At 41.2% G+C, this 10,942-nt stretch overlaps 3 protein-coding genes across 3 annotated transcripts in view; all 3 read right to left on the bottom strand.

Moving 5' to 3' along the window:
• LOC111232522 (protocadherin gamma-A7-like) overlaps positions 1-3,183 on the bottom strand; it is a 6,028-nt gene extending 2,845 nt beyond the window's left edge. The window contains exon 1 of the mRNA XM_022760095.1: positions 2,900-3,183. Coding sequence (XP_022615816.1) covers positions 2,900-3,183 — 284 coding nt within the window. The remainder of the gene's footprint in view (positions 1-2,899) is intronic.
• Positions 3,184-4,433: 1,250 nt separating this feature from the next.
• On the bottom strand, positions 4,434-6,788 carry LOC111232521 (protocadherin beta-16-like). The gene is made up of 2 exons (XM_022760094.1): positions 6,505-6,788; positions 4,434-5,211 (listed from the first exon to the last, which is right to left on the bottom strand). Exons 1-2 carry the CDS (start codon positions 6,786-6,788, stop codon positions 4,434-4,436), a joined length of 1,062 nt encoding a protein of 353 aa, XP_022615815.1.
• Positions 6,789-8,108: 1,320 nt separating this feature from the next.
• Positions 8,109-10,586, bottom strand: LOC111232520 (protocadherin gamma-A8-like). Its single transcript, XM_022760093.1, has 2 exons — positions 10,158-10,586; positions 8,109-8,867 (listed from the first exon to the last, which is right to left on the bottom strand). Exons 1-2 carry the CDS (start codon positions 10,527-10,529, stop codon positions 8,109-8,111), a joined length of 1,131 nt encoding a protein of 376 aa, XP_022615814.1. The 5' UTR covers positions 10,530-10,586.
• Between the last annotated feature and the right edge of the window lie 356 nt (positions 10,587-10,942).

Raw genomic sequence — 10,942 nt, 5'->3', positions numbered from 1 at the left:
AAATGGTGCCTCGTTCAGCAGATGTGGGCTATCTGGTGACTAAAGTGGTGGCTGTTGATGTGGACTCTGGACAGAATGCCTGGCTCTCCTATAAACTGCAGAAAGCCACAGACAGGGCGCTGTTTGAAGTGGGCTTACAGAATGGAAGAAATAAGAACTATCCGCCAAGTCACTGATAAAGATGCAGTGAAACAAAGACTGCTGTTATAGTGGAGGGAGAAACGGGCAGCCCTCTCGTTCACTACAGTCATTGTTAACGGGCGTGCTGACAGCTTCCCTGAAGTTCTGTCGGAGTTCACTGACTTTACACACGACAAGGAGTACAATGACAACCTGACTTTTTACTTAGTGTTGGCTCTGGCTGTAGTTTCCTTCCTCTTCATCACGTGTTTAGTGGTTATCATACATGAAAATCTACAGATGGAGACAGTCTCGCTCCTGTATCACTCCAATCTCCCTGTGATTCCATATTATCCACCCCGTACTCAGATACTTTGGGGACAGGGACTCTCCAACACGTGTACAATTACGAGGTGTGCGGACGACTGACTCCAGAAAGAGTGACTGTAAGTTCGGCAGAGCTGGTAGTCAGAACGTGCTGATAATGGACCCCAGCTCTACAGGGACGATTCAGCGGATACAGAATGAAAAGAGCATCCTGGATAGAACCAGACTCTCCTCTAGAAGTGTGAGTTATGTCAATCTTGCTTTCTTCTTTGCCCTTTTCTTTCTCTGCCTTATCAAAACAGGTGAATGTAATGAATCATTTAACAACATCCCTTTCAAGCACCATGGACAGCGTTATGGTTAGTTTGGACCATTCAGTAAGAACCATACTTTTGAAAAACGCTGCACACACCATGCATTTCAAATCACATAATATGCATTTTGATTTAAAACATCTGTCTAGGTTTCCAAAATGTACGTTGTTTTTGACTCGGATGTGCCCAACATGTACTGCATACTTTTACTTGTTCATACAATAGCTGCATGTTGATCTTAAAGGATTTAAAAGTGTGTGTAAAGGTAGGCAGATGTAAGCACTTGCTAAATGTTGGGGGAAATGTTGTTGTCAAGTTTAATTAGTAGCTTTAGATAAAGCCATCACCTTTCACGCCTGGTGTTGATGGCAATGCTTTTAACCCCATATCTCAACTTTCATATCCCAATATTTTTCTCAACTAAATGGAATTCCATGGAACTTGTCCCTACATTGGTGATGCTCATTACTGTTTAACATAAGTCCACTCACAGAACAGTTAAATATTACTCTCAATTGTTCCCATTGATTCAGCTTCTACATATCTCTGTCTGTATGTAAGAACTTTCAAGTGATTGTGTTTAGAGTGGTCAGCGATGCAATGGTGTCGTAAAGTAGATGAAATGCTGTTTTTGCATTCATAGCTTGCTGGAAACTCCTGGAATTAAAATAGTTCAGTTTCCTCGTTTGAACGCTTTTTGTGCAGCAGTTTAGAGCAGCAGATATTATTTTCTTCTTATTTTTATTTTTGTTCTCCTTTTTTTTTGGTCAGCCACCAGAGAGCCACCAGTCTGGACTGGGTACAGAACTTTAGGAGGGTTGTCGTTCTGGTCCTGGATCAGTATTTTCACAGTCACATTACTACTGAGTGGAGGAGAGCCTCCATCCTGCGCTTTGACTACTAGCTGAAGCTGTTTAATTTGCTCATAATCAAACGAGCGAACCGCGCTAAGAACTCCAGTTTCAGAGTTTAAAGACACATAAGTCGAAACTGGACTACCACTGACATGTGTGTCCTCTAAAAGATATGAGATTCTGGCGTTTTGGTTCCAATCAGAGTCCCTCGCGCTCACGGCAAATATTGAAGTCCCAGGAGAATTATTCTCTATGATGTGAGCAGAATAGCTGCTTTTATCAAATAACGGTGCGTTGTCGTTCACGTCAGAGATTTTAAGATGTAATTTTGTTGAGCTAGAAAGTGCGGGAGATCCAAAATCAGTGGCTGTTATTGTTATGTTATATTCTGAGATAGATTCTCGATCAAAATGTTGATCTGACACCAAATTGTAATAGTTTGTTAGAGATGACTCGATTTTAAAGGGGAGTTTACCATCTATAGAGCATTTGATTTGTCCATTTTTCTCAGAATCAGCATCTTTTATGTTTAAAACAGCAATCGTTGTACCAGGACGTGCATCCTCAGATACTGGACTAGAAAATGACATAATATTTATAACTGGGGCATTGTCGTTGACATCAAAAACATCAAATATCACTTTACTGGTTCCGATCAGCCCACCGTAATCCTTAGCCTCTACCCTCACCTCATATTTTCTATCTTTCTCATAATCTATTTGACCAGACACACAAATCGTTCCGGTTTTTTCATCAATACCGAAAATATCTACTGCGCTTCCTTTCATTTTAGACAGACTGTAAATAATGCGACCATAAGAACCACTGTCAGCGTCTGTAGCATTTACTGTAACAACGCTTGTGCCTCTAATCGTGTTTTCCATCACAGATGCTTTATACACTGACTGGTTAAATACCGGAGCATTGTCATTGGCATCTAACACAGTGACATCTATATTGACTGTACCGGATCTCTGTGGTGTCCCTCCGTCTACTGCGATTAATTTTAAAGACAAATGTGGACGTTGTTCTCTGTCTAAAGGCTTCTGAAGCACCATTTCAACATATTTACTTCCGTCTGGATTTGCATGTTGCTTCAAAATAAAATTGTCATTTGGTGATAAAACATAATCTTGCAACGCGTTCAGTCCCACATCTAGATCCTCTGCACTCTGCAGTGGAAACTGTACTCCAACAACAGCTGATTCACTTATTTCAAAACTGATAGGTTTATCTTTGTTCGGGAAGACGGGAGCGTGATCATTTATATCCAAAACCTCAACAGTTATTCTGTGCAGTTCGATCGGATTTTCCAAAATCATCTCAAAGCTGAAGCTGCATGGCGTTACGTCTCCACAAAGCTGCTCTCGGTCTATTCTCTCATTCACGACTAGAATTCCTTTGTCTGTCTTCAGCTCGGTGTACTGGATGCTTTCTCCGGTCACGATGCGGGCCCGCCCAGAACGGAGTCTCTTCAGATCCAAACCAAGATCTTGCGCTACATTACCAATAACAGAGCCCTTCTTCATCTCCTCTGGTATAGAATAACGAATCTGGCCACCTACCATGTTAACCACATGAAGCAGCAACATAAGCAGTCCTATTTGCCGTCGCAATCCACCAAACAATCGCCATTTTAAAGACATGTAAGTGGGTGATGTTCGAGTTGCCATCCTTTAAAAACAAGTCGTGGAAAGGTAGGGCGCATGTATATCCAATTAATATGACGATAATCTGGGTCTTGCTATTCCTGTCTTAGTCTTAAAATGTCTTCAACGTTTACTTTCAAGTCTATGAGATCATGCTCAAACCTCCGACAAAAAGAGAGAGCCTGCTTCACACTGTAGTCAATCAGGGGATGGACTGAATGACGACACAGTACAGAAAATGTTTTCCTGACCAACAGCGTCACTTAGAGTCTAAAAGGTGAACATGAAATAAGGCCTCTTCCACAGCGGTTAGACTTCAAAACAAACAAATTGAACAATTCTGTATCTAACGTGGAAATATCAAGGGGATGACTTTTATAAATTAAAACACGTTTCAAGTCAGCATTATGTATTATAACAAATTATCTGCTAAAGTCAAACGAAAAAGGACCCGCAAAAGACAAGACAACATCAAATCTCATTCTCCATCCATTCGCCTACAGTGCATTTCCTCGTACAGGGGAAAAAACGATTTAAAATCAAATAAGGATCATACAAATGGTAGCCATCTAGGAAATGTGGATGTTTAAATTCAAAAATCATATTACTAACTCCATCGAAGTAGTTAGTGATTTATGGCGTCTTATAACTCCCTACGTGGAATTTAAGCACTCTACTCTAAAATAGGTTTATATGAAACAATCCTGTAGGACACGTTCATGGATATGCAGTGAAAAAGCATGAAGAAGGTTTGTCGGTTCAAAAGTCTGAAGATTAAGTATGTGCAGGTTGCGGGTTCTGCGTTAAATTGTGACTCGTTGTTTAAATTTGAATCTTCCTTTCTTAACACGCAAAAATTGTATAAAGAACGAAATAATAAAAGTTGGCACTAAATATAGCACTGTCACGTGAAGTTTATACATTGCTAATGTAGCATTACTTTCCCAAAGTGTGTTTCAGCACTATAACATGCAGTGGTTACATAATACTGTTAGTGGGAGATTCGATTAGAAGCATATTCTTTCAAAAGCTCTGTCTATAAAGACTTAATCAGAAGCTGCATTTCTATCAGGTGATGCTGTCCATTGTGATGAAAATGCCAGTATGATATACAGTATCTTTTATTAACACAACAAAAACAGGAAAACGTACAAGGGGGGAACAGTTATTTAACTAACCTCTAGAGGCGATTCTGGTTCATCCAGGATGCTCTTTTCATTCTGTATCCGCTGCATCGTCCCTGTAGAACTGGGGTCCATTATCAGCACGTTCTGACTACCAGCTCTGCCGAACCTACAGTCACTCTTTCTGGAGTCAGTTGTCCTGCACACCTCGTAATTGTACACGTGTTGGAGAGTCCCTGTCCCTAAAGTGTCTGAGTAACGTGGTGGATAATATGGAATCACAGGGAGATTGGAGTGATACAGGATGCGAGACTGTCTCCATCTGTAGATTTTCATTGATATAATAACCACTAAACACGTGATGAAGAGGAAGGAAACTACAGCCAGAGCCAACACTAAGTAAAAAGTCAGGTTGTCATTGTACTCCTTGTCGTGTGTAAAGTCAGTGAACTCCGCCAGCACTTCAGGGAAGCTGTCCGCCACCGCCACGTTAACAATGACTGTAGCTGAACGAGAGGGCTGCCCGTTGTCCTCCACTATAACAGTCAGTCTTTGTTTCACTGCATCTTTATCAGTGACTTGGCGGATAGTTCTTATTTCTCCATTCTGTAAGCCCACTTCAAACAGCGCCCTGTCAGTGGCTTTCTGAAGTTTATAGGAGAGCCAGGCATTCTGTCCAGAGTCCACATCAACAGCCACCACTTTAGTCACCAGATAGCCCACATCTGCTGAACGAGGCACCATTTCAGCCACCAGAGAGCCACCAGTCTGGACTGGGTACAGAACCTGAGGAGGGTTGTCGTTCTGGTCCTGGATCAGTATTTTCACAGTCACATTGCTACTGAGTGGAGGAGAGCCTCCATCTTGCGCTTTGACTACTAGCTGAAGCTGTTTGATTTGCTCATAATCAAACGAGCGAACCGCGCTAAGAACTCCTGTTTCAGAGTTGATAGATACATAAGTCGAAACTGGACTACCACTGACATGTGTGTCCTCTAAAACATACGAGATTCTGGCGTTTTGTTTCCAATCAGTGTCCCTCGCGCTCACAGAAAATATTGAAATCCCAGGAGAATTATTTTCTATGATGTGAGCAGAATAGATGCTTTTATCAAATAACGGTGCGTTGTCATTCACGTCAGAGATTTTAAGATGTAATTTTGTTGAGCTAGAAAGTGCGGGAGATCCAAAATCAGTGGCTGTTATTGTTATGTTATATTCTGTGATAGACTCTCGATCAAAATGTTGATCTGAAATCAAATTGTAATAGTTTGTTAAAGATGACTCTATTTTAAAAGGAAGTTTACCATCTATAGAGCATTTGATTTGCCCATTTTTCTCAGAATCAGCATCCTTTACGTTCAAAATAGCAATCGTTGTACCAGGACGTGCGTCTTCAGATACCGGACTAGAAAATGACATAATATTTATAATTGGGGCATTGTCATTGACATCAGTAACATCCAATATAACTTTACTTGTCCCAGTTAGACCACCCTGATCCTTAGCCTCTACCCTCACCTCGTATCTTCTATCTTTCTCATAATCTATTTGACCAGACACAGAAATCGTTCCGGTATTTTCATCAATACTGAAAATATCGACTGCGCTTCCTTTCATTTTAGACAAACTGTAAATAATGAGTCCATTTGTACCACTGTCAGCGTCTGTAGCATTTACTGTAACAATGCTTGTGCCTCTCATGGTGTTTTCCATCAAAGATGCTTTATACACTGACTTGTTAAATACTGGAGCATTGTCATTGGCATCTAACACAGTGACATCTATATTGACTGTACCGGATCTCTGTGGTGTCCCTCCGTCTACTGCGATTAATTTTAAAGACAAATGTGGACGTTGTTCTCTGTCTAAAGGCTTCTGAAGCACCATTTCAACATATTTACTTCCGTCTGGATTTGCATGTTGCTTCAAAATAAAATTGTCATTTGGTGATAAAACATAATCTTGCAATCCGTTCAGTCCCACATCTAGATCCTCTGCACTCTGCAGTGGAAACTGTACTCCAACAACAGCTGATTCACTTATTTCAAAACTGATAGGTTTATCTTTGTTTGAGAAGACGGGAGCGTGATCGTTTATATCCAAAACCTCGACGGTTATTCTGTGCAATTCCATAGGATTTTCCAAAATCACCTCAAAGCTGAAGCTGCATGGTGTTACGTCTCCACAAAGCTGCTCTCGGTCTATTCTCTCATTCACGACTAGAATTCCTTTGTCTGTCTTCAGCTCGGTGTACTGGATGCTTTCTCCGGTCACGATGCGGGCCCGCCCAGAACGGAGTCTCTTCAGATCCAAACCAAGATCTTGCGCTACATTACCAATAACAGAGGCCTTCTTCATCTCCTCTGGTATAGAATAACGAATCTGGCCACCTACCATGATAACCACATGAAGCAGCAACATAAGCAGTCCTATTTGCCGTCGCAATCCACCAAATAATCGCCATTTTAAGGATATGTAAGTGGAAGATCTTCGAGTTGACATCATGGCAACAAAGAATAGCAAAGGGTGATTTATATCCGATCGATATGATGGCAAAGCTTGTTCTGAAATATCCGTTTCCTGGTTGCTCTAAACAAGTTTTCAAGGTTTACATGAACAGGACATGTTCGCCTCAAACCTCCAACAAAACAGAGAGAAGCTGCTTCACTGTGTAGTCAGTTAGGGGATGGATTGAATGACGACACAATTTAGAAAATATTTTACTGACCAACAGCGTCTCTAAGAGCCTAAAAGGTGAACACCAGATAAAGCTAAGACTACATTTGGTATAACACTAAAATAGAGTGACACAATTAACACATGTCTATCTTTTTTTCATAGACGATGAGTTTCAAGGCAATATTTGCAAATAAAAGCATTTATACTACAGGAGACCGTTATAAATAAAGCAGCCGTTCTTATAGGGAATAAAACATTCACATTATATATTCCACAAATTATTTATCTTTAAGAAAATAGGCATGTTTTAATTTTGTCACGGCAGCAATGCGTCATAATAAAGCATTTGCTTACAAAGTGTTCGATTAGCGCTAATATTGGAATTAAGCTGACTCCTATGTAATACATCAATGTGCAAAGTTCTGCATGAGGATTTTTGTTCAATGATGAAATGCCTTACTAATGTAAGGAACAGGCTATAGTGTAACTTTCATATATCTTACTGCAATGAAAGATTAGGTTATGGAAATCGGAGCAACGTATTTGTTGCCTTTAACGTGTTTATGGTGTTCTGTCATTTGGGATTAGTCAGCGTTAATATTTATATTGATTAATAATAATAAAAATCTTAACTAAGACTTCACTAACATTATGGCTACTTGGTGCTTTTAGATGTCAAATTTTAACCACACTCTCCCCACCCTTTAAACGCGTGGATATTAACCGAATAAAAAGGTTAGCCTTAAATGTTGTAGCCTATACAAAGATTAAGTATGAAAAGTACTTCTGCCATTCAAAATGTGTACACATGAAGTTATGGGATGCAATTTGACAGTTACATAGTCTACTGCGTTTTCTATTGTTAAATCTTGCAGAAGCAGAATTCGTGTCAATGATGCAAGGCAGCTGAGCTGTCCATGGTGCTGAAGATGACATCAGAGTGTGTAACTGCTTATAATGAATTCAGCTACAAATAACAAAACTAAAAAACCCAGACCAAAAGGAGAGAAACAAAGACGCACAAACGATGGTAAACTGTCAACTAACCTCTAGAGGGGAGTCTGGTTCATCCAGGATGCTCTTTTCATTCTGTATCCGCTGCATCGTCCCTGTAGAACTGGGGTCCATTATCAGCACGTTCTGACTACCAGCTCTGCCGAACTTACAGTCACTCTTTCTGGAGTCAGTCGTCCTGCACACCTCGTAATTGTACACGTGCTGCAGAGTCCCTGTTCCCAAAGTGTCTGAGTAACGTGGTGGATAATATGGAATCACAGGGAGATTGGAGTGATACAGGATGCGAGACTGTCTCCATCTGTAGATTTTCACTGATATAATAACCACTAAACATGTGATTAAGAGGAAGGAAACTACAGCCAGAGCCAACACTAAGTAAAAAGTCAGGTTGTCATTGTACTCCTTGTCGTGTGTAAAGTCAGTGAACTCCGACAGCACTTCAGGGAAGCTGTCAGCCACCGCCACGTTAACAATGACTGTAGCTGAACGAGAGGGCTGCCCATTGTCCTCCACTATAACAGTCAGTCTTTGTTTCACTGCATCTTTATCAGTGACTTGGCGGATAGTTCTTATTTCTCCATTCTGTAAGCCCACTTCAAATAGCGCCCTGTCTGTGGCTTTCTGCAGTTTATAGGAGAGCCAGGCATTCTGTCCAGAGTCCACATCAACAGCCACCACTTTAGTCACCAGATAGCCCACATCTGCTGAACGAGGCACCATTTCAGCCACCAGAGAGCCACCAGTCTGGACTGGGTACAGAACCTGAGGAGGGTTGTCATTCTGATCTTGGACACGCACAATAACTGTTGCGTTAGTAATCAGTGGTGGTGAGCCTCCATCTTGCGCTTTAACTGGTATTTTGTACTCTTTGACTTGTTCATAATCAAGTGAACGCAAAGACTGAATCACTCCACTTTCCGTATTAATGGAGAAGTATGAGGAGACAGGGTTTCCATTAACCTCGCTGTCAATAAGAAAATATGATATGCGTGCATTCTGACCCTGATCTGGATCAGTTGCGTAGATCTGCAACAGAGCGATACCAGGAGAATTGTTTTCCATTACTTTAGTGCTGTAAACACTTTGGCCGAAAGCCGGTGCGTTGTCGTTAATATCAGTAACTTCTAAAACGACAGATTTTTTGCTTGATAAGGTAGGCAAGCCCTCATCTGTGGCAGTGAGAGTGATATTGTACTTGGAACGCTTTTCTCGATCGAGGTTTTGTTCTGTAACCAATGTGTAATAGTTTCTGAGAGATGATTTAATTTTGAAAGGGAGATTTTCATCTATATTTATATGAACCTGTCCGTTTTTACCGGAATCTTTATCTTGGACGCTTATCAACGCCACAACTGTACCGGGAGCAGAATCTTCTGAAATCTTACCCGAATATGAAGCCAATGTGATGACTGGACTGTTATCATTTACATCTGCTATCTCGATAATTAATGTGCTGGTGCCCACTAAACCCCATGGATCTTTTGCTTGAAGGTTTATTTCGTAATATTGAGAAACCTCGTAATCAATGTCACCGATGAGTTTAACCTCTCCCGTGTACGAATTTATTTCGAAAGGACAAGAGGAATCCTCCTCCAGGTGGGTGAAAAAATATGTCACGTTACCATTGTAACCTTGGTCCACATCTACGGCACTGACTGTAGCAATAACTGTGCCTCGAAAAACATTTTCCAAGGCAGACGCTTTGTATAAAGGCTGCGTAAAAACGGGTGCGTTGTCGTTTGCATCCAGAACAGACACATTTATCCTCACTGTCCCAGACCTCTGCGGCTCCCCACCATCGGCAGCCGTCAATATGAGCGCATGTTCGCTTTGCTTTTCGCGGTCCAAACCACTCTGAAGCATCATTTCAGCGTATTTACTCCCATCTGCTCGAGTGTGTTGTTTGAGGACAAAATGATCGTTTGCTTTTAAAGAGTAACTTTGCAGTGAGTTTATTCCTACATCAGGATCGGCTGCATTATCAAGCAAGAATACAGTTCCTATGGGCGTGGATTCGCTAATTTCCAAATTAATTTCCTTTTTGGGAAAAACAGGAGCGTGATCGTTTACATCCTGTATTTCGATGGTAATAGAAAACAATTCAAGTGGATCTTCTAGGACAATTTCTAGACTAAAGCTACACGGAGATTTCTTGGCGCATAATTTTTCTCTGTCAATCCTTTCATTGACAATAATATGCCCTTTGTTCTGGTTCAGCAAGACATACTGGTTATCACCATCGATAACAAGTCGAGCCCGACCAGAAACCAACCTTTTTACATCCAGGCCCAGGTCTTTTGCAACGTCTCCGACAAACAGCCCTTTCCTCATCTCCTCTGGAACAGAATAACGAATTTGTCCACTAACCGCAGCAACAAGGCAGAAAAGCAAAATGGAGACTCTCCAATCCAATGATGTGCGTTTGCTCTTTGGAGTATCCATTTCTTCCAATGAACATCAGATCCAAAATAACACCGTTATCCGTTTAGGGAGCGGGGTGTCGTGTCTCGCTCACAATATGTACCACATATGTATTTTGGATAGTCTACTGTCAAATCCACAATGCAACCATCCAAACTACAGCCTTTGTAGGACATATGCACACAGTCATCGCCTATTTCCCTCAAAGGCGGGTGGGGACAATGTATCTGTGATAAGGCCGATGTTATACATGTCTCCTTAGGCAACAGCACCACCAGCAGTGACTAAGTTAAACAACATCAGTAAACCGCAGTGGACCAATGCTCCACTGTCTATCTAGTCAGTGTATCCAAACTTTACAGCTCTTTCTGCCTATCTTAATGGCACTGAGCTTCAACATCAAAATCTTTGTATCTTTGTATTGTGTTGGGAAG

The sequence above is a fragment of the Seriola dumerili genome, unplaced genomic scaffold, assembly GCF_002260705.1.
Source record: "Seriola dumerili isolate Sdu_G_001 unplaced genomic scaffold, Sdu_1.0 BDQW01000331.1, whole genome shotgun sequence".
NCBI classification, from domain to species: Eukaryota; Metazoa; Chordata; class Actinopteri; order Carangiformes; family Carangidae; genus Seriola; species Seriola dumerili.
The sequence above is the reverse complement of the archived record's forward strand: the minus strand, read 5'-3'. Positions and strand labels throughout refer to the sequence as shown.

Excerpts from the sequence above, each read along its gene's own strand:
- LOC111232520 (XM_022760093.1), bottom strand. The coding sequence starts at position 10,529 with ATGGATACTCCAAAGAGCAAACGCACATCATTGGATTGGAGAGTCTCC. Across the intron at positions 8,868-10,157 it reads TTACCATCGAAATACAGGAT|AATGACAACCCTCCTCAGGT; the intron begins GTAAACGATCAC and ends GTCCAAGATCAG.
- LOC111232521 (XM_022760094.1), bottom strand. The coding sequence starts at position 6,788 with ATGGTAGGTGGCCAGATTCGTTATTCTATACCAGAGGAGATGAAGAAG. Across the intron at positions 5,212-6,504 it reads ATGGAATTGCACAGAATAAC|AATACTGATCCAGGACCAGA; the intron begins CGTCGAGGTTTT and ends TGTGACTGTGAA.